This window comes from Artemia franciscana, chromosome 5, assembly GCF_032884065.1.
Source record: "Artemia franciscana chromosome 5, ASM3288406v1, whole genome shotgun sequence".
Classification (NCBI taxonomy): Eukaryota; Metazoa; Arthropoda; class Branchiopoda; order Anostraca; family Artemiidae; genus Artemia; species Artemia franciscana.
Window position 1 is genome coordinate 59,825,816 of NC_088867.1, and position 26,804 is coordinate 59,852,619.

At 37.0% G+C, this 26,804-nt stretch overlaps 1 protein-coding gene across 2 annotated transcripts in view; it reads left to right on the plus strand.

The window, feature by feature from the left end:
• LOC136027660 (poly [ADP-ribose] polymerase 1-like) overlaps positions 1 to 26,804 on the plus strand; it is a 94,868-nt gene that overhangs the window by 10,110 nt on the left and 57,954 nt on the right. Inside the window, exon 3 of one of the 2 annotated variants that reach the window (XM_065705099.1) lies at positions 770 to 1,109. In XM_065705099.1, the coding sequence (XP_065561171.1) occupies positions 770 to 1,109 (340 nt within the window). Of the gene's footprint in view, positions 1 to 769; positions 1,110 to 10,475; positions 10,595 to 26,804 lie in introns of those variants that run through there. The other variant, XM_065705100.1, reaches the window with a different exon arrangement.

The following is a 26,804-nucleotide window of genomic DNA, read 5'->3' on the forward strand; positions in this document are numbered from 1 at the left end:
GTAAATTTACTGTATGTGGCACGAAGTGTACCCTACGTGACACACAGAGGTGTGGTGGAAGCTCCTCAGACTTGGTGAAACAAGTTGTGCTCTAATATGTGAATTACGTGTGGGAGCATTGGTAATCCCCTGGAAAAATTGTATGCTCGAAAACGATTTCCTTGACCTATTGATAGCTTGAAAAGAAGATGTACTTTAAACCAATCCAGAGAATATGGTTAAGAATAATATATGTACCTAATATAATATATACCTAATATACCTATTTACCTAATATACTATATACCAATATAATAATATATTGTATATTATATACCAAGTCACATTACACTGGTCCAGTTTCGTCCTTTGATAGCGTCAAAAATTTGGGCAATAGACGAGGGTCTACCCTGTGAACTAACGATTTTATGTGCACTCTCAAAAGTCTGAAAAAAACCCTAAAAAAAATGGGGCATAGACGAGGGTACATTTCATATGAACTCGTGCTTTCGTGTGCACTCTGAAAAATCTGAAAAAACCTAAAAAAAAAAAAAAAATGTGCCGTAGACGAGAGTCTACATTTCCTGTGAACTCGGCTTTTGTGCCCATTCTAACAAAATCTGGAAAAACCCATGTCAATTCAGGACTAGTTTTCTAATACTACCAAGACAATTACTTTCAATAAACCGTAATTACATGAAAGAAAAAAAACAAAAAACTATCCTTTGTCGCCCCAGTCTTCCTTAAACATAATTAATGAGGAAGGGGCGATAATAGTTTCTTTTTCAAGGTTCTGCTGCCATTGGAGCCCCAGCAAAGGCAAAGAAGGGTAAAAAGGGAGATATCAAACTCCGTGATTATGCAGTAGAATATGCAAAATCCAGTCGTGCTGCTTGTAAAGGCTGTCAAGAAAAAATCGAAAAGGATGATATTCGCATTTCAAAAAAGAACTATGATTCTGATGCCGCTAAACGGTATGGTCCACATGATGACTGGCATCACGTTGACTGTTTTACCAACTTGCGTGAAGATCTAGGTTTTGTCGACTCAGTAGAGGTCATCCCTGGTTTCCACGCGTTGTCCCCTGACGACAGAAAAATGTTGAAGGGAAAACTGAAAGCGATTTCGGGGTAAGACATTTTTCAGTGCCATACGTTTATTAGAGGTTTTTGTTCTGCGGTTATCTACTATTTATACTTTTTTCTCGGTAATGTATATATTTGCGTAGTAAAGGGTCTAAGGTACAATTTTTTTTTGTACCTGTATTATTGCCTTGGTTGATACCAATCAGCCAATCATTAATTCTTAGCTCTGAAAATAGTCCTTTGATGTTGTGGCTACACGAAGCAAAGACAATATTCTTTATTATATAGACATTAGGTTTCATTAAAATTATGCCGAATTTTATTCATGATTTTTGAAAGTCTTTATCCCTTTGCTGGTTGACTGTTTTTTTTTGTGGGGGAGGGCTAATAAAAAGTTTCTGAGACCACACTCGCTAAGCATGCTACTACAACTACTAACAACGCACCACAGCACCATGCCGCCTGAGGCCAACATAGATACGCACGCTTCTCCTCCATCACAATCTATTCAAAGCCCCCCTCTTTAGACCCTCTCAGGAAGTTCCCGTTTCCTTTAAATCTTTCTTTATGAGATCCTCCCACCACAGTCTAGGACTACCTGCTTTCCATTTAGCCTAAGACGGTTGGCTGAAAAGGACAATCTTCGGCAATCTGTCATCTTTCTTCCGCAGAACGTGCCCTATCCATCTCTTTTTCTTAACTCTACATTTTAAAACAGTAAAAAACTTTAGCGTAAAGAGCAGGGCGTTGAGGAGGAAAAGCCCCTTTCAAATACGGAGTAGTTTCTGTTCGTTTTAAGTTTTAATGTCACTCCTTTGCTTTCATTTAAAAAAACTTGTTTTTTTCTTTTGTTTAATTTCTGGACGTTTTTGAATTAATGCTTGGTTTGATCTTGGCTCTCCGCACATGAATAATTAAAACGAAATTTGCATATTAATTTTTTGGGGCTAAATGGCTTTTTCATAGTTTTAATCGGAAGATTTTGAGAAAAAAGGAGCGAGGAGGAGGCCTAGTTGACCTCCAATTTTTTGATTACTTAAAAAGGCAACTATAACTTTTAATTTTTTACGAACGTTTTCATAAGTAAAAAATATACGTAACTTACGAATTAAATTACGTAGCGAACTTCTATATTCGTATGTTTTTATTGCGTATATGAGGGGGCTCACCCCTCGTCGATACCTTGCTCTTTACCTTAAAGCTTAAATTTTGTCCCAATTCCTTAAGAATGACCCCTGAATCACAAAGGCCGTAGAATAAATAGTTGAAATTGCTAAAAATACTTTAGAGTAAAGAGCGAGGTATTACGAGGAGGTAAACCCCTCATACGTAATAATTTCTGTTCGTTTTAAGTTTTAATGCTTCTTCTCATTTTCAGTAGAAAAAACTTTTCATATTTATTTTTTCATTGTTTTTTTAAATAATGCTAGAAAATCCTGCGCCTCCTCCATTGAAAGTCTCTTCCCCCATGAGAAGTTCCTCCATGGAAAGATCCTCCCATGTAACCCCCCCTCAACTCTCCCACCCAAACCAAAAAAATCCCCCTGAAAACGTCTGTACACTTCCCAGTAACCATTACTATATGTAAACACAGGTCAAAGTTTGTAACTTGCAGCCCCTCCCACGGGGACTGTGGGGGAGTAAGTCGTCCCCAAAGACATAGTTATTGGGTTTTTCGACTATCGTGAATAAAATGGCTATCTCAGAATTTTGATCCGGTGACTTTGGGGGGAAATGAGCGTGGGAGAGGGCCTAGGTGCCCTCCAATTTTTTGGTCACTTAAAAAGGGCACTAGAACTTTTAATTTCCGTTAGAATGAGCCCTTTTGCGACATTCTATGACCACTGAGTCGATACGATCACCCCTGGGAAAAAAAAACAAATAAACACGCATCCGTGAGTTGTCTTCTGGCAAAAAAATGCGAAATTCCACATTTTTGTAGATAGGGGCTTGAAACTTCTACAATAAGGTTCTCTGATACGCTGAATCTGGTGGTGTGATTTTCGTTAAGACAGTATGACTTTTAGGGGGTGTTCCCCCCTATTTTCTAAAAGGAGGCAAATATTCTCAGGCTCGTAACTTTTGATGGGTAAGACTAATCTTGATGAAACTTATATATTTAAAATCAGCATTAAAATGCCATTTTTTGATGTAACTATTGGTATCAAAATTCCATTTTTTAGAGTTTCGGTTACTATTGAGCCTGGTCGCTCCTGACTACAGTTCGTTACCACGAACTGTTTGATAAAGATGTCCATCATTAAGAAAGAAAAATAAATAAAATAAACTGGGAAGATTTTTAAGAAAACATAACCTTAATGTCACTTTTAAATGTTCAAATAAAACAGAGGTTTTTCAACTGTGCCAAGGATAAAATCAGCCCCATTCTGAGTAGTGGTGTTTATAGAATTTCCTGTTCTTCTACATTCCCTGTTCTTCTTTGGCTGTTTTTATATTGAGAGGAGCCACCAAAAATTGGGGGAGATGTCAAGGGAACACAGGTCCTCAATCGACAAAGCCATGGGGCTATGCCAAAGGTCTGAGGCTTTCGATTCCGCCTTTGTCTCAACATGTCTTTGACATCCCACATCATTTCATTTTGTTTGATAACACCTCCATTATTCCTCCTGTTAAAGGTCTCATGCAAGTTTTCAGGGAGGCAGCTGATATAAAAAAAGTGTATCCACCAAAAGGTCCTTCTTAATAGAGATTCTGATGAAATATATCTCAGCCCCATTTATAATGAATTTATTAATTCTGATCGTTTTTTAATTCTGATCGAAAACGAATGGAAATTATTCCGTATATGAAAGGGGCTGTTCCCTCCTCAGTGTCCTGCTCTTTACGCTAATGTTTGACTCTTTCTCTCAGCTCTACTTTTTAAAACAGTAAAAAGCTTTAGCGTAAAGAGCAGGGCGCTAAGGAGGGAACAGCCCCTTTCATATAACGGAATAGTTTCTGTTCGTTTTAAGTTTTAATGTCGCTCCTTACTTTCAGTTAAAAAAGCCCTGTTTTTTTACGTTTTTGAATTAATGCATGTTTTAAATTGGCTCTCAGCACTTGAATAATTAAAACGAAATTGAAATATTAATTGTTTTTTGGCTAAATGGCTTTCTCATAGTTTTCAATGGACGATTTTGAGAAAAAAAAGAAGCGGGGGAGGAAGCCTAGTTGCCCTCCAATTTTTTGGATACTTAAAAAGGCAACTAGAACTTTCAATTTTTATGAACGTTTTCATGAGTAAAAAATATACGTAACTTACGTAACGAACTTCTATATTCGTATGTTTTTATTACGTATATGAGGGGTTTCGTCCCCTCGTCAATACTTCGTTCTTTACACTAAAGCTTAAATTATTGTCATAATTCTTTAAGAGTGACCCCTGAATCACAAAGGCCGTAGAATAAATAGTTAAAATTACTAAAAATACTTTAGCGTAAAGAGCGAGTTATTAGGAGGAGGTGAACCCCTCATATGTGTAATAATTTCTGTTCGTTTTAAGTTTTAATGCTGCTCCTTACTTTCAGTTGATAAAACTTTTTTTTATTTATTTTTCCATTGTTTTTTAAATAATGCTAGAAAATCCTGTGCTCCCTTCATGGAAATTCTCTTCCCCCATGACAAATTCCTCCATGGAAAAATCCTCCCCAGTAACCCCCTCCCCTCAACACCCCCCCCCCCCCAATAAAAAAAAACTGAAAACCTCTGTACACTTCCCAATACTCAGTACTATATGTAAATACTGGTCAAACTTTGTAACTTGCTGTCCCTCCCACGGAGACTGTGGGGAGTAAGTCGTCCCCAAAGACATAGTTATTAGGTTTTTCGTTTACGTTGAATAAAATGGCTATCTCAGAATTTTGATCCGGTGACTTTGGGAAAAAATGAGCGCGGGAGGGGGCCTAGGTGCCCTCCAATTTTTCTGATCACTTTAAAAGGGCACTAGAACTTTTCATTTCCGTTAGAATGAGCCCAATTGCGACATTCTAGAACCACTGGGTCGATACGATCGCCCCCGGAAAAAAAAAAACAAATAAACACGCTTCTGTGATCTGTCTTGTAGCAAAAAATACAAAATTCCACATTTTCGTAGACAGGAGCTTGAAACTTCAACCATACGGTTCTCTGTTACGCTGAATCTAACAGTGCGATTTTCGTTAAGATTCTGTGACTTTTAGGGGGTGTTTCTCCCTATTTTGAAAATAAGGAAAATTTTCTCAGGCTCGTAACTTTTGATGGGTAAGACCAAACTTGATGAAATGTATATATTCAAAATCAGCATAAAAATCCAATTCTTTTGATATGTCTTTCACATCAAAAGAATCGTTTTTTAGAGTTTTGGTTACTATTGAGCCGTCGCTCCCTACTTACAGTTCGGTATTACGAACAGTTTGATATAGTTACTTCGATGAGAACACCAAAGCAACCGGATAAAAATATATAATCAGTTTGAAATCAGTATGAAAATGCGATTCTTTTGATGTAACTATCGGTATCAAAATTCCGTTTTTTAGAGTTTCGGTTACTATCTTTACCTAGAGTTTCTTTACCACGAACTGTTTGATTACATAAAATGAAAGCTTGAGAAGCCATTCACTATCATAATTGTTACCTAGAAAGGGTCTTCTTCTTTTAGTTTTAGTTCTTCTAGTACTTATTTTATTTCTTCCTCTTTTAGTTCTTTTAGGTTTGGCTTTTACATTGTCCTTCGGACCTTTATCCTTATTCTTATTCTGCACTGAGGAGGGTCGAGCGGAGGTCTCGATCGAAATATTTGCATAGTTCTCTTCTATATTTCTCTGGCTGTTATTCTCCTCGTTTTCTCTTCTTTAGATTTTTTTTCGTTTCATGTGGGGGGGGGGGTCACCTGGTTTTACGCCCCCCTTCCCTGAAATTTTTGCCCTACTCGAAAAAATATAACCAAAACACATTTAAGTGGCTTATTTGTACCCCCCTCCCCAAACAAAAATCCCAGATATGTCCTTGGGGGGGGGGAATGATTTACTTCTGTAAATTATTTTCATCTGTTTATTTATTACTGATAGCAAAGCTAGTAAAATTTTAAATTTAGGACGGGGGGGGGGTAACACATCTTTTTCAATCCTCAAAAGAGTATATACTATTACTTTTGTGTTTTTTTTCTATGTCTGCCGCCCAACAGGCGCTGCTGCTAGTTTGAAAATAAAACTTAATGGTAAAATATTTTTGAGAATTTGGAACTTTTTCTCGATTCCAATGCCAATTCCAATTTTAGGGTGGTCCTCAGTTTTTGGACCCCGATTTTAATTCCCATCTATTATTACCTTATTAATTAATGCGTTATTTAACGCCGACCACTTTTCTTTTTTTTATGATATTTTAAATGTTTTCTAGTCTATTTCTCGCCTATAATTTTTTCACCCTATCCAAATTAGAATGGTAATGTCCTATGTTTGCTTAAGTGTCTATTGTTTTTGTTTTTTCCTGAAGTTGTTGAATACATTTTCCTTCGGTTTCCCTTATTCGACTATGACTTATTAGAGAAATTTTATTTTCTTTCTCTGGCTTTAAATTAATATGTCACGTATTTAGGTTCCAAGTAAAAAGGAAGAAAATAAATTGACATTTTATGTAATTTTCGATTTTAATTCGTTAAGAAACATATTTTTGCTGTCTGCATAGATTTGAAAAGGCTTGCTTTTTTTAGATTTGTCTCCTTTTTGTAGTCACATTGAAAGTTATCCCAAATACGAGGGGAGCCCCTCTCCACCTTCAATGCCCTCAATTTGGTGCTAATGTGTGTTTTTCGGATAATAGCTTGTCTAAAATTACCCCCTCCCCATAATTTGTTGCAACCTTGAGATATTCCAAAGGGAAGGGTGGTCCTAAGAGCCAATTAAATGAAAAAACAAGTTTTTTCAGTGAAAGTAAGGAGTAGGCTAACATCAAAGCTTATAACGATCGTAAATTATTACGTTTGTGAGGGGGATTACCCCCTCCTCAATACCTCGCTCCTTACGCTCAAGTTTGACTTTTTTTTTACTAGATGGGTAACTTTGGTCGTAGCTTTTGATGGGTAACACTAAACTTAACTAATTTTATACACTTGAATCAGCATATGCCAATTCTTTTGATACATCTAGTGATATCAAAATTCCGTTTTCAAGGCAAAATGGCATCAATGATAGCAAACGATGGGATTATTTTGCTATAGAATAAGTTAACTTAACTACAATTTGATATGTTTTAATCCGGTTGCTTTGGTGTTCTCATCGAAGTAACTTTATCAAACTGTTTGTGGTACCGAACTGTAAGTAAGGAGCAACCCGGCTCAATAGTAACCCAAACTCCAAAAAAGCGATTCTTTTGATGTAAAAGATATATCAAAAGAATCGGATTCTTATGCTGGTTTTAAAAATATAAGTTTCATCAAGTTTACTCCTATTCATCAAAAGTTACGAGCCTGAAAAAAATTGCCTTATTTTTGAAAAAAGGAGGAAACAATCACTATAATTCATAGAATATAAATGAAAATCACACCGTCAGATTCAGCGTATCAGAGGACCCTACTGTAGGGGTTTTTAGATCCTATCTGCAAAAATGTGGAATTTTGTGTTTTTGCCAGAAGAAAGATTACGGATGCGTGTTTATTTGTTGTTTTTTTTTCTAGGTGTGATCGTATCGACCTAGTGTTTGCGAGAGGGCTCATTTGAACGCAAATCAAAAGTTTTAGGGCACTTTTTAAGTAACCAAAAATTGGAGGGCAACTAGGCCCCCTCCCGCGCTCATTTTTCTCAGTCACTGGATCAACATTTTGAGATAGCCATTTTGTTCAAAATAGTCGAAAAATGTAATAACTATGTCTTTGTCGATTACTTAATCCCCCACACTCCCCGGGAGAAGGGCTGCAAGTTATGAACTTTGCCCATTGTTTACATATAGGCCTAGTATTGGTTATTGGGAAGTATAGAGACATTTTCAGGGGAGATTTTTTCTGGTGTGGGGGGAGAGGGTTACGTGGGAGGACCTTTCCATGGAGGAATTTTTCTTGTGGAAAGAGAATTTCCATGGAGGAGGTGCTGGGTTTCTTAGCATTATTTTAAAAAAAAATCAGAAATTAAATATAAAAAAACAAGTTTTTTCAACTGAAAGTAAGGAGCAACATAAAAACTGAAAACGAAAGAACCGAAATTACTACGTATATGAGGGGTTTGCCGCTTCTAGTGGAGAGATCCGGATGAAACTTGGTGGGTAGAATAAGCACGTGTCGTAGATATGTGATTGACGTAACCGGACTAGATCCGCTCTCTTTGGGGGAGTTAGGGGTTCCAGTGCTTTGGCGAATTTGGTGCTTCTGGACGTGTCAGGGCGATGGAAATGGTAGGCGTGTCAGGGACCTGCACAATTGACTTGATAAAGTCGTTTTCCCCGATTCGACCCTCTGAGGGGCTGACGGGAGAGGAAAAATTAGAAAAATTGAGGTATTTTGAACTTTCGAGTGGGTGATCGGATCTTAATGAATTTTGATATTTAGAAGGACCTTGTGTCTCAGGGCTCTTATTTTAAATCCTGACTGGCACTAAGCCTCTGATTTTTCCTTTTAAATCAATCCATTGATTCTTAGAATTTTGCTGTAGCTCATGCATTATCAGTTCTTGGCTCTTGGCATTTCCGACCTCGTCACAAGTGCCATGTGAGCTCTTAGCTCTTTACTCTTTTAATTCTTTCGTTCTGTTGGTCTGTCTGTCGGTCCCGGTTTTGCTACTTTAGGCACTCCCAGATAAGCTAGGACGATGAAATTTGGCAGGCGTATTAGGGACCAGACCAGATTAAATTAAAAATAGTCGTTTCCCCGATTTGACCATCTGGGAGGAGGAGTGGGGGGACGGTTAATTTGGAAAAATTGAAAAAATGAGATATTTTTAACTTACGAACGGGTGATCGGATCTTAATGAAATATGGTATTTAGAAGGATATCTTGTATCAGGGCTCTTATTTTATCTTTCGTCCGGATACAGTGTCATTGGGGGGGGGGGTCTGGAGGGGGAACCGGAAATCTTGGAAAAGGCTTAGAGTGGTGAGATCAGGATGAAACTTGGTGGGAAGGATAAGCATAAGTCCAAGATACGGGAATAACATAATCGGACCGAATCCGCTCTCTTTGGGGGAGCTTGGGGGGGGATCGGAAAAAATAGAAAAAATTAAGTATTTGTAACGGGTGACCGGATCTTAATGAAATTTGATATTCAGAAGGAACTCTTACTTAGAAGAGAGCTCTTATTTTAAATCCACACCAGATTCGGTGACTTTGGGGGGGAGAATAGGACGGGGGAACCAGAAATCGTGAATATGTAAAAATTGAGCCATTGTTTACATATAGGCCTAGTATTGGTTATTGGGAAGTATAGAGACATTTTCAGGGGAGATTTTTTCTGGTGTGGGGGAGAGGGTTACGTGGGAGGACCTTTCCATGGAGGAATTTTTCTTGTGGAAAGAGAATTTCCATGGAGGAGGTGCTGGGTTTCTTAGCATTATTTAAAAAAAAAATCAGAAATTAAATATAAAAAAACAAGTTTTTTCAACTGAAAGTAAGGAGCAACATAAAAACTGAAAACGAAAGAACCGAAATTACTACGTATATGAGGGGTTTGCCTCCTCGTCAATATCTCGCTCTTTATACCAAAGTATTTTTAGTAATTTCAAAAAAGCCATTTATTCTAATTGAACAGCATGTTACTTATATGAGGGAGTTTCTTCCCCTCGTCAGTGCCTCGCTCTTTACGCTAAAGTTAAGAGTTTTTTTTTTAAATAATGGCCGATATAAACAATAATTAGTTTGTGGTATTTTTGGGGCAATCTTAGCATTTAATATTATCTTAAGTAGCTTCGTAACTATGATTTTTATTTGATTATAAACCAAAGATATTTTATGTCTTCGGCTTGTGTTGTGATTAAAAAGAAAGTTCTTTTTCCAACTGAAAGTAAGGAACAATATTATAACTTAAAGCGAAGAGAAATTATTACGTATACGAGGGTGTTGCCCCCTTTTCAATACCTCATTCTTTACGCTAATGTTTGACTTTTTGTTCCAGTTATCTAAGAATGACTCCTGACAGAAAAGGACCGTTTAATTATAATAATAAGCTTTTTACAAATTCACAAACATTTTAGCGAAAAGAGGGAGGTACTGAGGAGGGGGCAACTCCCTCATATATGTAATAACAACCAAAAGAAAAATCTGAGACAATTACGGTTCAAATGGCTCGTGGTAACACTGGAGATGTTTTCGAAATGACATTTCACCTTTCCTTGTAATACCAGTTCTTTTTAAGTAACATCAAGATAGCTCAACACCAAAGACAGATTTCTTAGTTTTTTACTGTGTTATGTCTATTTGCCGTCTGTCAGAATGAAACCAGTTCAATCACTACGCGATGATTCAATGGAAATAACAGGCAATCGTTGAAGTTGCGTACTACAACTTTGTCTCTGCGCTTTGTTACACTGGTAGTTTTGTGATAAGTTCTAGCTAAAATGGTTCGAATGTTGAGGTATTACCTTTTGAATATGGCATAGAAGAGTTTTATTTATCTATTTATTTTTTATTTTTTTCGTAAAATTCTAGTTAATTGACTCCTTGCTATCTCAGAAAGGGTCTAGGTTAGGAAAATGAAACTTTCAGGGATGGGTCTACAGGCTAAAGTATGTCCCGGGAAGGTATTTGTGAGACCGTTTCAGTTTCATGTATTTGTGGTCATATAGAGGGGGGGTATACACATTACACTTAGGGACTACCTTTATACTCAAGGGCTCATCCTATATATTTAAGTAATCTCTCTTTCTAATTTCCTTTTCATTTCTGTTTTAATTCCATTCGCATTTATATTCATGTGGATTGCTTAAAATATTCACTGGTAATAAGCCGCATAGTTGGCCTGATCCCTTTAAGCTCTTAACCCCTAAGTTAGTTCTTACTTTATAGTATGCAGCATATTTTTATTAATTAGATTATCATGTTCCCTTTCATTTTCATCCACATTAAAATTAGGTAAATGTTCCTATTACCTGAGCAATTGTTGACAGGTTACAATAATTCTTTGTTGTAGTTTTCATAATTTTGTTACTGAATCTTTACTGTACAAAATATTTAAAATATATAAAATATTCAAATATTTAATGTATAGAGATGGTAATTTGATTGAGTTAGGTTAATATAATTTCGTTACTTCGCGGAAATATTATTTAGGGCCATATCTGATACCATTGTCGGGGGGTGGGAGGGAGGATTTCCAGAAACGTGGAAATGGTAGGTGTTTTTTTCTGTGAAGCCACTAATCTAGAATTTTACCATCCCTTTAAGTGCAATTTATGACTTTGTTTTCCAAAGAAAGCTTCCTAACTGTAGTTCTAAGCTTTAGCAAATCTACTAAGTCAATGCAGAAGCATTGATTTGGTAAATAGTGGCATGGGTCCAATGTATATCTTTTTTTCTGTCTATTATACACAGTGGAGGATGGTTCATTTAATGGAAATTGATGTTTTAGTACGCTTTTTAGGGCGACGAAAGTGATGGAAGAATACTGTCTATCCCTAGAGCCCCACATGAGATCAAATCGACATTTTTAGATTACCGTTTGACTAAAATTCATTTAAAAACAGTTTTTCTTACAGAAGTAAAGAGCGAAGTCGAAACTAAAAAACAAACAAAATTATTGCTTTGCAGATTGTACAAAAAAAAAAATGTCCGTAAACTAGGTGACATAATCTGACTTGTGACATATCCGATTATGCAATAACACATCTAAATCTTATTATATGGTTATAATTCTCTTAAAAAAAGAACCAGCTGAAGTTTAAGGGAATATCATGAGTCGGTTTATTCCAGCTGGTTTGTTTTTTGTTGCATAATCTGCAATTCCAATGATTTTTGTTCGTTTTTAATTTCAACTTTGCTCTTTACTTCCTTAAGAGACACTTGATTTCTATTCGTCTTCATTTTATGTCCAATAAACGTTACAAGAAGATCTTTCAATCGATTCTTGGCAACGCACTGTAAGTAAGGAATGACCAGGGTAAATCGTAAGTGAAAGTAAAAAAAAAGTTCTAATACCAATAGCCTATATAAATCATTTAAGATTACAACTATTTGCGATCATGACTGTGACTACTTTTGGTTGCGACTGCAAGCAAACGCAGCTGAAACTGCTTGCAGCTGCGACTGTGTCTGTAACTTACCAAATGCAACTGTAGATAGTGATGGGGGCAATAATCCTGAATATACAGTCTGAGGCTCTAGAGGTTATAGCTTAAACCTCATTTGTATCTACAATAAACCTCATTTGCATACTTACATGAGCATGTATTCAGGTCATGACAATAGTAGTATGGCCAAAATGGGTACAAGTGGGCCCCATATCCCGTTAGTTTAAGCGGTGCTCTATACCAATGTGCTATGGAGTTACTAGTCCCTATTGGAGATACTAGTCCTATCCAGCTAAAAACTTCTACAAGATTTAACATTGTTCCAGGAGCAATATATTCGATGAAACCATTCAATTGATACAAGTGGGCCTATAGTGTTATCTTATCTTCCAGTTGATAAGGAAAATTCTTGAATCTTTTGCCAAGTTTGTTGTAAAATAATTGAAGTGAGTTTGAAGTGACATGGTGTCTCATAAACGAAGTTTTGATATGGATTCTAATATACAATAGATAGATATCTTTTTTGTACTATAATTGTAACGAGCCGATTATTGACAATTGATTATTTATACTTGATTATGACTACAACCGACCAGGAATCATTATTGTAATGTAATGACCCTGAGCACATCGGTTTTCCATTGCCGGGCTTGCGCATGAGCTTGGGTCCCCACAGTCCCATCCAGGGCCTCAATGACCCCCCCACCATGTTTTGCCCATCCTGCCACAGCTTCCCCTGTTTTTTATCAACTTTTTTGCGACTTTTTAAGCAAATCAATATATTGTTTCTGGGGCGCTGGCCAACTGATGTTAAGCGTCACAGTACCTTAAGGTGATTCTCCGAGGTTTGAAGCAAATTCTATTTCCTATAGCATTGAAATACGCAACGAGATTTTCTCCTTTCTCATTGACTTAATTGCTCTCTTGAGGGTTGTACCAGAATATTTAAATACTGTTGTTTATTACGATCGGATTTAAAGGGAATTTAAATTTTTTTCACATGTCTAATTGGTAACAGCTGACCATTGAAATTTGGTTGGTTACAAGTCAGATAACAGTTTAGCATTTGAATTTTCACAATGGGCAGAAAAAAAATAAGAACAAATAAAGGATGGGAAAACCTGAGACATTGGTAAGTTCTATTCCAACGTTATTGTAGATTATATTACTTTTATTCATGTACAAGTTACATTTTCAAACAGTTCGTGGTAACGAACTGTAGTAAGGAGCGAAGGGGCTCAATAGTAACCAAAACACTAAAAAACGAAGTTTTGATACAAATAGTTACATCAAAAGAATTGCATTTTAATGCTGATTTTAAATATATAAGTTTCATCAAGTTTAGTCTTACCGGTCAAAAGTTACGAGCCTGAGAAAATGTGCCTTATTTTAGAAAATAGGCGGAAATACCCTCTAAAAGTCACATAATCTTAACAAAATCACACCATCAGATTCAGCGTATCCGAGAACCCTACTGTAGAAGTTTCAAGCCCCTATCATAAAAAAGGTGGAATTTTGTATTTTTGCCAGAAGACATAACGGGTGCGTATTTTTTGTTTTTTCTTTGTTGTTTTTTTCCTCAGGGGTGATTGTATCGACCTAGTTGTCCAAGAATGTCGCAAGAGGGTTCATTCTAACGTAAATTAAAAGTTCTAGTGTCCTTTTTAAGTGACCGAAAAACTGGAGGGCACCGAGGCCCCCTCCAACGCACAGTTTTCTCCAAGGTCACCGGATCAAAATTTTGAGATAACCATTCTGTTTAACTCAGTCAAAAATCTAATAAATATGTCTTTGGGGATGACTAAATCCACCTCAGTTCCCGGGGGAGGGGTGGCAACTTATAAACTTAGACCATTGTTTACACATAGTAGTTGTTAATTATGAAGTGTACAGAGGTTTTCAGGGGGACTTTTTTGTGTTGGGGTTAGGGTGGGTCGGGGGGGCAGGTTACGTGGGAGGATCTTTCCATGGAGGAATTTTTCATGAGGGAAGAGAATTTCCATGAAGGGGTCGCAGGATTTTCTAGCATCATTTATAAAAAGACAATAAGAAAATATTTTTTTTCAAATGGAAGTAATGATCAACATTAAAACTTAAAACGAGCATAAAATATTACTTAAATAAGGGGGTTTGTCTCTTCCACAATACCTTGCTCTTTACGCTAAAGTATTTTTAGTAACTTCAATTAGTTATTCTACGGCCTTTGTGATTCAAGGGTCATTCTGAAAGATTTGGGACAAAATTCAAGCTTTAGTGTAAAGAACGAGGTATTGACGAGGGGGCAAACTCCCTCATATACGTAATAAAAATACAAACATATATAAGTTCGTCACATAAGCTAATTCGTAAGGTACGTATGTTTATTACTAACAAAAACGTTTGTAAAAATATAATAAAAAAAATCTAGTTGTATTTTTAAGTAACCAAACATTTGGAGGTAACTAGGCCTCCTTTCCCCCCCCCCTTTTTTTTTAGCGAAATCGTCCGATCAAAACTATGAGAAAGCCATTTAGCTTGTAATTAACATAAAATTGCTTCTCCAAACTAAACATCCGTATGATATATGGGTAGATTATAGCAAAATATATCGTGCAGAGTACATTCCGGCAGAATATGCTTCAATCTTTTGAGGATGCCAACTCCACGTGCAACTTTGGTGGAGATAATGTCGCTATGATGCTTCCACGATAGATTTGAATCAATATGGAAGCCGAGGTACCGCAGCTTTTCACCTAATAGAACTTTACTACTTATATCAACAGAATCACCCACTCTACAAAATGTCAGTAAGAATTTTTCTTTACATTCACACACAGCAAACTTAAACTTGTAAACATCTCTAATCTTTTGAGAGTAATATGAGCTTTTACTATTAAATCATCTGCGGATTTTGCAAATACTGTTAGCAATATATGTATCCTTTAGATAAACGCGCGTCTTGTTCACATAAACTGAATAAAGTAAAGGGCCCAGCACAGACATTTTGCTATTTATAATGTTAGATATTGTCGTATGAGTGTCTACACCAGGTAACTACTTTACCCCATGAAATACAAGGCTATCAAGCATGGACTCCTGATCATAATTATCAAGCTTTTTTTCTATTCTACTAATCCTCTCCTCCAAATTTTCAATTTGAAATCTCAGACTAACAAGAGCCTGCTCGATTTTGCAAACTTTGGATTAAACTTGAGCGTGATTGAATCATAAACCTGGCTGATTATCAGTTCAATACCTTCTTTGTTCAATGAATTTGGGTCATTGGGACATTGGACGGTTAATTCGAAAAAATGAGGTATTTTTAAGTTACGAAGGAGTGATCGAATCTTAATGAAATCTCATATTTAGAAGGATCTTGCAACTCAGATCTTTTATTTTAGATCTGGCTGAATCCAGTTTCATTGGGAGGAATTGTGGGGGGGACCGGAAATCTTGGAAACGCTTAGAGTGGAAAGGTCACGATGAAATTTGGTGGGAAAAATAAGCACACATCCAAGATACGTGACTGACATAACTGGACCGGATCCTCACTCTTTGGGAGAGTTGGGGGGGGGGTAATTCTGAAAAATTAGAAATATGAGGTATTTGTAATTTATGAACTGGTGATCAGATCTTAATGAAACTTGATATTTAGAAGGATCTTGTGCTTCAGCACTCTTATTACGAATACCGACCAGATCCGGTGACAGTAGGCGGAGTTGGATGGGGAAACCGAAAATCTTGGAAAATGATTAGAGTGAAGAGATCGGGATGAAACTTGGTGGGTAGAATAAACAAATATCGTAGATACGTGATTGACGTAACCGGACTGGATCCGCTCTCTTTGGGGGAGTTAGGGGGGTCTAGTGCTTTGGCGATTTCGGTGCTTCTGGACGTGCTAGGACAATAAAGATTGGCAGGCATGTCAGGGACCTGCACAAACTGACTTGATAAAGTCGTTTTCCCCGATTTGACCATCTGAGGGGGGCTGAAGGGAGAGGAAAAATTAAAAAAATGAGGTATGTTTAACTTACCAGTGGGTGATCAGATCTTAAGGAAATTTGATATTTAGAAGGACCTGGTGTCTTAGAGCTCTTATTTTAAACCCCGACCGGCATTAATTATCTGATTTTCCTTTTCAATCAATCCATTGATTCTTAGAATTTTGCTAGAGCTCATACCATATGAGCTCTTGGTTCTTCCGACCTCGTCATAAGTGCCATATGAGCTCTTAGCTCTTGTTGTTTTTTTTTTTCAGGAAGAAAAACTTGCCCGAACAAGAAAGTTTACCAGAACAAGAAAAATTTCCAGTGTCTCCAAATTGTTCCAGGCTTTCCGAAACTCCGAATCCGGCTTTAACTATTATAGATGATTCTACGGTTAGTAAAAATGCGCCATCTGGTAGCTCTTGCGATTTTGGTTCGCCAGGAGAACACTTTGGAATCGATTTGTCTGGAATTCCAGATGTAAATTGTATAGTCAACTTGCGTCATCTGCTTAGTGAGTTTATAGAAGCAATAAAACATCAGTTCAATTGCAAGGACGGGAAATCAAAGCTTTGCGTGAAAGAAATTAAAAACACTGGACTCCAAACAAAGCTCGTCGTTATCTGCCAAGACTGTGGCTGGAAAAAGCGAGTAGAAGGTGAGCCGGAAGCCCCCCTCACTACTGTAAAAGAATACCTAACAAATTTCAGTGAACAGATATTAGGTAACAAAAAAGAGAAGATCAGCAATTTACGAGGCAACGTGAACGTGAAAGCTGTATGGGGTATCATGGGGACCGGAGGAGGCTACGCATCTTTGAACGAATTATTAAGTGTATTGGGAATAAAAAATATGAATCCGAAAACGTTTATGAATTTAGAACGCTTAGTTGGTAACGCATGGATGGATGCACTATCAGATGTCTTAGAAGAAAATGGTCGTGAATCCTTGAAATTAGCCATTCATGAGGACAGGTTTATCAACGATTTTTTCTGGACTAAGGTGATCTGTTATGGTGGCTGGAATAAACGCAGCAAAGGACACGATTATACTGCAAAAGGTTGTGTTGGGGTAATCATTGATGCCTTTACGAAAAAATTATTATATGTAGGAATAAGAAATAAATATTGTTACCTCTGCTTCAGCTCAAAGAAGGCAAACCAGAAAGTGAAAGATCATGTTTGCTTTATGAACTACAATGGTCCCTCGAAGAGCATGGAAACCGACATTCTTGTTGAAGGTTTTCGCCAAAGTGAAGCCATGCATAACCTTCAGTATTTACAATACATCGGAGACGGCGATTCTAGTGTTTTTTACAAGCTAAGACAAAGTGTTTCATACGGATCATATATCCAAAAAGAAGAATGTGCCAATCACGTGACCAAGAACTATACAAAATACCTCCATAATGTTGTGAAGACAAAAAAAGGGATGCACAGCAAATTTCTTTCAAATGACATAATTCTAAAGCTAACCAAAAATCTACGAGGTGCAATAAAAAAGAACTCGGCTGATGGTGGGTCTGCCGAAAATCTAAGACAACTCTTACGAAGAGGCCCAGAGCATGTGTTTGGTAATCATAAAGAGTGTGATTCTGGCTGTGCCAAAAAGAATGGGGTCTTAGAAACTGTGGAGAACCGCTATAATAACCTTCCGAAAACTATTTTGGAGGATGTAAAAGCTGGCGTGGAAAATATTTGTAAAAAAGCGGACTTATTAAGAAACGATGCAACGACCAATCTTGCCGAGAATTATATGTCTGTTGCAGTGAAATTCGTAGGCGGAAAACAAATAAGCCGCTCGAAACGATGGTCATACCATGCTAGGATAAGTGGAGCAAGCCTATCCTACTCCTTGGGCCCGAAATGGCAATCTTCTACATGGAAAAAAACATTTGGCTACAGTCCTTGCAAAATAACAAAAGAATACACGGTGAAAACTTCTAATCTTCGGAAACGGACAAAAACAAATCTGAAAAGATATTACGCAACCATGGGTGGGAGATATATGGCCAAAAAGAAAGAGAATCGGAGTTTGCCTAAAGGCGATCAAAATTACGGACCAAATTGCAACAAGCCTGATATGAATCCAGAGGAATTTGAAATCGCAAAGGCTGATTATGTTGCAAAAAATATGAATCTGGATGGAGCCAAACTGCAGGAGATCTACGTAAACACAATGGGGCAAAATGATAACTGGATATTTGAGAGGAGCAAAAGGATTACTGCCACTTATTTTCATAGAATAGCTTCTCGCAAAAAAAATACTCCAACCGCACCCATAGTCAAGAATATCCGAATTAATTCTAATTTCAAATCTATTCCAATGCTTAGGGGAATTCAACTGGAGGCTATTGCACTGACGGCGTACGAGCAGAGAGAGGGAGTATCATTAATAAAAGGAGATCAAATGGGACTACTCATTCATCCAAATATCCAGTTTCTTGGAGCTTCTCTTGATGGTCGCTTAGAAAACGGCACACCAGTTGAAGTGAAGACTGTCCATAATATTCCCAGAGGAATGACCATAAGGGAAGTGGCATCCCAAAAAGGATTGGTAAAGAATTTTTTCCTATGGTCACACAATTCAAAATTGGAGTTAAAGAAAAATCACAAATACTATGCTCAAATTCAAGGTCAGCTAGAAATCACCAATCATGAAGAATGTCACTTGGTGGTATATCACCATGAGCATGATGTGGAAATTTTAACTATTCCGAGATCAAAAGAATATTTTTTGTCCATATTACCAAAGCTTCAGGAGTTTTGGAGCGATTGTTTACTTCCGGAGATATTAGACTCGCGATTGATTAGGAACATGCCACTTAGAGAGCCTGCCTTAGTCCGGGCTGCAGCAAATCGCGGAATGAAACGGACTTTGGAGCCAGAAGACGGTGGATGTGAGAAAATTACTTGGTCCGACACTGAAAGTGAATATTGAAAGTGGATTTTTCATTGACATGCGAATAGTATAGAGATTGTTTAGGGGTCATAATGTATTAGTAGCAGTATTGTTAACCTTAACCTATTAGGGTTGTTTGAATAGTAGACTATTATAGGTTAACTATTAGTGTTGGTGAATAGCATATCCAAACCATGTTGATAAGTAAACTCTAATTACGTTGAGATTTAGTTGCTACTTTAGGCACTTCCAGGTAAGCTAGGACAGCTAAATTTGGCAGGCGTATCAGGGAGCGGACCAGATTAAATTGGAAATAGTCATTTTCCAGATCTGACCATCTGGAGGGGGTAGGGGCTGGTTAATTCGGAAAAATAATATTTTTTCGGGGGCCGGTAATATTTCAGAAAAATTTCGGTTAATAGAAAAATGAAATATTTTTAACTGACGAACGGGTGACGGGATCTTAACGAAATTTGATGTTTGGAAAAATGTTGCGTCTCAGAGCTCTTATTTCAAATCCCAACTGAATCCGGTGATATTGGGGGAATTGAGGGGGGAACCTAAAATCTTGGAAAACGCTTAGAGTCGAGAGATCAGGATGAAACCTGATGGGAAAAGTAAGCAAAAGTCATAGATACGCAATTGACATAACTAGAACGGATCCGCTCTCTTTGGGGGAGTTGGGGGGTTAATTCTGAAAAATAGAAAAAATGAGGTATTTTTAACTTAGGAAAGAGTCATCAGACCCCGATGAAATTTGATGTTTGGAAGGATATCGTGTCTCATAGCTCTTATTTTAAATTCCGACCGGATTCGGTGACATTGGGGGAGAGATGGGAGGGGGAACCTAAAATCATGGAAAAGGCTTAGAGTGGAGGGATCGGGATGAAACCTGGTGGTAAAAATAATCGTAAGTCCTAGATATGAGATTGACATAACTGGAACGGATCTGCTCTCTTCGGGGGAGTTGGGAGGAGGATTGTTAATTCTGAAAAATAAAAAAAAAAAGGTATTTTCGAGTGACGAAGGAGAGATTGGATCTTATAGAAATTTGATATTTGGAAGGATATCACGTCTCAGAGCTCTTATTTTAAATCCCGACCGGATCCGGTGAAGAGGAAGTTGGGGGGGGCCCAAAATCTTGGAAAATGCTTAGAGTACAGGGGTCGGGATGAAACTTGGTGGTAAAACTAAGTACAAGTCCTAGAAACGGGATTGACATAACTGGAACAGATCTGTTCTGTTTGGGGGAGTTGGGGAGGGAGGGTTAATGCTAAAAAATAGAAAAAATTAGGTATTTTAACTTATGAAAGAGTGATCGTACCTTTATGAAATTTCATATTTAGAAGGACCTCGAAACTCAGATCTCTCATTTTAAATCCCTACCAGATTCAGTGTCATTAGGAGGGGGGGACCGGCATTACTGGTACGGATCCGTTCTCTTTGAGGGAGCTAGAAGTTGTTAATTTGGGAAAATTAGAAAAATTGAGGTTTTTTTAACTTAAGAATGGATGACCAGACCTTAATAAAATTTTATAATTAGAAGAAACTCAGGTCTCAGAGCTCTTCTTTCAAATCCCGACCAGATCTTTTGACATTGAGGGGGAATTGGAGGGGGAAACTGGAAATCTTGGAAAACGCTTATAAACGGCGTAGATACGTAATTGACGTAACTGGACTGGATCCGTTTTCTTTGGGGGAGTTAGGTGGTGTGGTTCAGTGTTTTGGTGAGTTTAGTGCTTGTGGACGTGCTAGGACGATAAAAATTGGTAGGCATGTCAGGTAGCTGCACTAATTGACTTGTTACAGTTGTTTTCCCCGATTCGACCATCTTGAGGGCTGAAGGGAGAGGAAAAATTTGAAAAATTGAGGTATTTTTAACTTACGAGTGGGTGATCGGATCTGAATGAATTCTGATATTTAGAAGTACCTTGTATCTCAAAGCTCTTATTTTAAATCCCGACCAGCATTAAGCCTCTGATTTTCCTTTTAAAGCAATCTATTGATTCTTAGAATTTTGCTAGAGCTCATATCATATGAGCTCTTGGCTCTTCTTGACCTTGTCACAAGTGCCGTTTGAGCTCTTAGCTCTTGTTTTTGATGAATAGTATATAAATATAAGTAGTTTCAAAAATTTATTAAATACTCCTAAGGGGTTTCCTTCCTCCCTTACCTGTATTTATGACCCCAGGGCAAGGGTGCCTAATGTTTATTATGTACCTTCAGGAGCATATCACTTTAAATGACATTAATTTAATAAGTATATGCATTACTCCGTAAAGCAAAGTATATGATTACCCCGGTTCCAAACCGGGGTAATCAGTCATTTATGAACGAGCTTATAAATCATCAACTATATGAGATGACGGGGAAAAACCAAAATATTCTAAGATACGGCACTATTAGGAATAAAATGAGATCCCGTGGAACTAAAATGGACGAATATCCTACAACTTTAGATTTAAAAAAATAATGTTCGTATATTTTATAGGCCTACAATCGGCGTTTCTTTACTTTTAAGAGCCAATAATGTCTAAAATAATGTGTTTTAAAGAATAACGTTCTTTTTAAAAATAATATTCATACATTTTATAGGCCTACAATCGATGTTTCTTTACTTTTAAAGGCCAATATTGTTTAAAATAATGTGTTTTTAAGAATAATGTTCTTTTTAAAAATAATGTTCATACATTTTATAGGCCTACAATCAGTGTTTCTTTACTTTTAAAGGCCAATAATGTTTAAAATAATGTGTTTTTAAGAATAATGTTCTTTTTTAAAAAAAATGTTCATACATTTTATAGGTCTACAATCAGTGTTTCTTTACTTTTAAAGGCCAATAATGTTTAAAATGATGTGTTTTTAAGAATAATATTCTTTTTAAAAATAATGTTCATACATTTTATAGGCCTACAATCGGTGTTTCTTTACTTGTAAAGCCAAACTGTTATCTGCTTTGTAACCTAACAAATTCCAATTCGTATGGTGTTAAAATGATATTGCCTCAAGGTGTTGTTGCCAATTATACATGTTTTCAGCTTCCTTTTAAATCTGGTCTTAATGCTAAGGAGATGTCAACATTCTTAATGACATTCTGGCAAACCCCTCAAGGAGTGCTTAAGCCAATGAGAAAGGAGGAAATCTTGAATACTAAGAATTATTGCTAAAAATCATCTGTTATAACTACAAAATTAACAATCTTTGGGATTATTTGTCGGTATAAGATCTACAAAACGACACAAAAATCAAGGCTATATGATTAGTAAAACCCTTTTAAACAGTAAAGGAAGAATATCTTAAATGGCAAATTTTAAAGGAAACTGATGATAATAAAAAAAAAATTCACGGCTAAAATTTTTGAAATCTTGTGGCAAATGGAGAGGCTACTTTACAATTCTCTACGTCTTCTAAAAGTAATTTTATTGCTACTTTTAAAAATTAGAGGTGTCCCCACTAATTAATTTTTTATGAAGCTCTAAAGAAAAAAAATGCAAATTTGTTCGGCATATTCATGTCAAAGCTTTCAATGAAGCCACAGTAATTTTTTCATCAAAGAATCTGCTCGTGTCTGTTGTTAATACGCATTACACTGCTATAGGAAAATAGCATTGGCTTCAAACCTCGGAGAATCACCTTAAGTAAATTTCGCAGTCGATTTTCTTAATTGGAGCTGGATTTTTGGTAAATGCAACCATCTATTTGTTTCTGGGTACCATCATTCCAAGAATAAGCGAACCGGTTTCCGAGTATTTCAAGAAGTTCAAGAATGATGCGTGATTTGGTATTGCATAATGATTCATGTTGTAGGTGAAACAATACGAATACAAGCAGACCCATATCATGATTTTCGAGAATTTCAAGAAGGATACAATATTCCAAGAATAACGTATCCAAGAACAAGCAAATCGGTTTCCGGGAATTTCGAGAATTTTCAAGAACGATGCGTTATTTGTATTGCATAATCATGTTGTCGGTAAAACAATACAACGAATACAAGCAGGCACATATCATGATTTCAGAGAATTTCTGGGCATGTTTCCGAGAATTTCAAGAATGATACGTTATCTGGTATTGTGTAATCATTTATTTTCTTGATGAAACAAGAAAATGAATACACGCGGGCCTATATCCTGATTTCCAAGAATTCCTTGGCATGTTTCAGAGAATATCAAGAATTATGCGTTATCTGGTATTGTGTAATGATTCGTGATGTCAGTGAAACAATAAATACGTTCTGTGACAGCCCTCACGTCTGGTCTTTTAAGATAAGGACATTCTTGGACGCATGTCAAGTTTATTTTCTCAACAAAACTGTTCAATGGTTATAAGCGCAGCCATGATGTTATCGAAATTTCTGGTTGATAAGGAAAATTCTTGTTCTGGTTTGCCAAGTATGTTGTACAATTACTGAAGCGAGTACGAAGTGACATGACGTCTCATAAACGAAGTTTTTTATGGATTTTAATGTACAGTCGATAAAGATCTTTTTCGTACTACAATGGTATAGAGCCGATTGTAGATTATTGACAATTGATTACGACTACAACCGGACAGGTATCATTATCGTAATCTAAATCTAATGACCCTTAGCACATTGGTTTTCCATTACCGGGCTTGCGCATGAGTTTGGGGCCCCACATTCACATCCAGGACCCAATTTCCCATCAAGGACCAGAGTCCCCATCCAGGGCCCAATGCTCTCCCAAAATTGTTGCCCTCCCCCAATGTTTTTTCTTAATCTTTATAAATTTGTCCGGATTTAAAGAGGAGGGCCTTAGTTTCTAAAATTTTCTCTTAATTTTATGAATTTGTCGATATTTCTATGTATTGGCCATATTTTTTTAGAGATTGGCCGTGATTTTTATGGTTTGATCTTGATTTCTATGGTTTGGTCTGGATGCGAAAAAATAAGTTTTAAGGTGAAACGTAACAAAACAGAAGTCACTTTGAAAAAAACTTTTAAGGTGAAACCTAACCATTCCATTTGGTTTTTTATGGCACTTGGTATTAACCAAGTGACATATAGCAATCGCAAATTCTGTCGGTCTGTCTGTCTGTCTGTCTGTCGGTCCCGGTTTTGCTATTTTGGGCACTTCCAGGAAAGCTAGGACGATTGAATTTGGCAGACGTATCAGGGACCGGACAAGATTAAATTAGAAATAGTCGTTTTCCCGATTTGACCATCTAGGGGGGGTGGGGGGCCTGTTAATTCGTGAAAAATAGAAAAATAGAAGTATTTTTAACTTACGAACGGTTAATCAGATCTTAATGAAATTTGATGTTTGGAAGGATATTGTGTCTCAGAGCGGTTATTTTAAATCTCGACAGCATCTGATGATATTGGGGCGGAGTTAGGAGGGGAAAACCTAAAATCTTGGAAAACACTTAGAGTGGAGGGATCAGGATGAAACTTTGTGGGAAAAATAAACACAAGTCCTAGATACATGATTGACATAACCGGAACGGATCCGCTCTCTTTGGGGTAGTTGCGGGGAGGGCCAATTCTGAAAAATTTGAAAAATGAGGTATTTTTAACTTACAAACGGGCGATCAGATAACAATGAAATTTCATATTTAGAAGGATATCGTGTCTCAAAGCTCTTATTTTAAATCCCGACCGGATCTGGTGACATTAGGGGAGTTTGGGGTGGGGGAACTTAAAATCATGGAAAACGCTTAGATTGGAGGGATTGGGATGAAACTTGGTGGTATAAATAAGTAGAAGTCTTAGATACGTGATTTACATAACCGGAACGGATGCGCTCTCTTTGGGGTAGTGGAGGGGGGGGTAATTCTGAAAAATTAGAAAAAATGAGGTATTTTTAACTTAAGAACGTGTGATAGTATCTCAATGAAATTTGATATTTAGAAGAATATCGTGTCTCATAGCTCTTATTTTAAGTCCCGGCCGGATCTGGCGACATTGGGGGGGGAGTTTGGGGTGGGGGAACCTAAAATGATGGAAAACGCTTAGATTGGAGGGATCAGGATGAAACTTGGTGGGAAAAATAAGCAGAAGTCTTATATACGTGATTTACATAATTGTAACGGATCCCCTCTATTGGGGGGGGGGTAATTCTGAAAAATTAGAAAAAATGACGTATTTTAACTTACGAAGGAGTGATCGGATTTTCATGAAACTTCATATTTAGATGGACTTCGTAACTTGGATCTCTTATTTTAAATCTCAACCGGATCCAGCGTAATTGGGGGGGGCAGTTGGGGGAAACCGGAAATCTTAGAAAATGCTTAAAGCGGTGAGATCAGGATGAAACTGGATGGGAAGAATAAAAACCTGTCTAAGATACGTGACTGACATAACCGGACCGGATCTGCTCTGTTTTGGGTAGTTGGGGGGGGGGGAAGTTGTGAAAAATTAAAAAAAATCAGGTATTTTTAACTTACAAACGAGTGATAGGATCTCAATGAAATTTGATATTTAGAAGGATATCGTGTCTCAAAGCTCTTATTTTGAAGTCCGGCCGGATCTGGTGACACTGGGGGACGTTTGGGGTGGGGGAACCTAAAATGATGGAAAACGCTTAGATGGGAGGAATCGGGATAAAACTTGGTGGGAAAAATAAGCAGAAGTCTTAGCTACGTGATTTACATAATTGGAACGGATTTGCCTTTTTTTGGGGGGGGGGTTAATTCTGAAAAATTAGAAATTTTTTGAATTCTATTGATTCATAGACTTTTGTTAGAGCTCATACCATATAATCTCTTGGCTCTTAGCTCTTCATGCCTCGTCACAAGTGCCATATGAGCTCTTAGCTCTTGTTCTTCTTTGCTTGGCGCTCATTAAAAAAATGATGATTTTTAAGCTATAGATGACAATACAATTGATTTGTCATTTAGGTTACATTGTATTAACTGATTTTTAGTTTGGTTCATTTGGGTTCAGTAAGCGCGTGCGCACGCTATGCATTACGTGCGCACAAAGCATGTGGACTACGTATTATTTGAACAACATATCAATTTCATTTTTTTAGTACTTTAACTGATCAAATTGATTAAAATGTTCTTTTATTTGTCTCTGCTGTTGGTACTTTTAATGTCAATTCTATTCAAATCTCATTTCATTGTCTCTGTTCTTGATACTTTTACTGGTCCGACCTATTCAAATCCCGTTTCATTTTCATTGCTCTTGGTACTTTTACCGATCAAAACCGACAACCTGTTCAAATCTCATTTCATTATCTATGTTCTTGATACTTTTACAGATCAAACTGATTAAAACCCTCCTTAATTTTCATGGTGCTTGGTGCATATAACTGATATGCATATAACTGATGATGATTTCATTGTCTCTGTTGTTGGTCTTTTTGCTGGTCAAACTGATTCAAATCACCCTTTGATTTTTGATCTTCTTGTTACTTTTAATGATTAATCTGTTTCACTTCCATTTCATTTTCACTGTTTTGGTACTTTAACTGTTCAAATTGATTAAAATACTCATTTCATTGTCTCTGTTCCTTATACTTTTACTGGTCAAACCTCTTTAAATTCCGTTTCATTTCAACTGTTCTTGGTACTTTTACGGATCAAATCGATTAAAACCCCTTTCGTTTTTATAGCACTTTTTATTTGCCAAGTGACATATAGCGACCACGAATTCTGTCTGTCGGTTTGCTAGTATAGGCACTTCCAGATAAGCTAGGACAATGAAATTTGGCAGCCGTATCAAGGACCA